The 246-nt window shown below is 75.6% G+C and overlaps 1 protein-coding gene across 1 annotated transcript in view; it reads right to left on the reverse strand.

The window, feature by feature from the left end:
• The window catches only part of VHL (von Hippel-Lindau tumor suppressor, E3 ubiquitin protein ligase), a gene marked incomplete at its 5' end in the record, with an annotated part of 2,843 nt that extends 2,601 nt beyond the window's left edge, over positions 1-242 (reverse strand). Inside the window, one exon of the mRNA XM_010573126.1 lies at positions 56-242. Coding sequence (XP_010571428.1) covers positions 56-242 — 187 coding nt within the window. The remainder of the gene's footprint in view (positions 1-55) is intronic.
• Between the last annotated feature and the right edge of the window lie 4 nt (positions 243-246).

A 246-nucleotide genomic window follows, 5' to 3' on the forward strand; every position in this document is an offset into this window, starting at 1 on the left:
CAGAAGGCAGGCCGCAGCCCGCCCCCCCGCCGCAGCCCGGCTCCCGCAGACCCACCCCGGTAGCTGTGCATGATCCGCCCGGTGCGCGGCTGCAGGACCGGGTAGCAGCGCGGCCTGCCCTCGAAATCCACCCAGACGGGGAGGACGGAGCGGGGGCTGCGGTTGTTGAAGACCACCTCGGAGAGCTCACGCGTGTTGACGGAGCGCAGGCACGGCCCGCCGCCGCCGCCGTCCTCCGGCCCCGGC

Source organism: Haliaeetus leucocephalus, unplaced genomic scaffold (genome assembly GCF_000737465.1).
Source record: "Haliaeetus leucocephalus isolate CR32 unplaced genomic scaffold, Haliaeetus_leucocephalus-4.0 Scaffold2, whole genome shotgun sequence".
Taxonomy (NCBI): Eukaryota; Metazoa; Chordata; class Aves; order Accipitriformes; family Accipitridae; genus Haliaeetus; species Haliaeetus leucocephalus.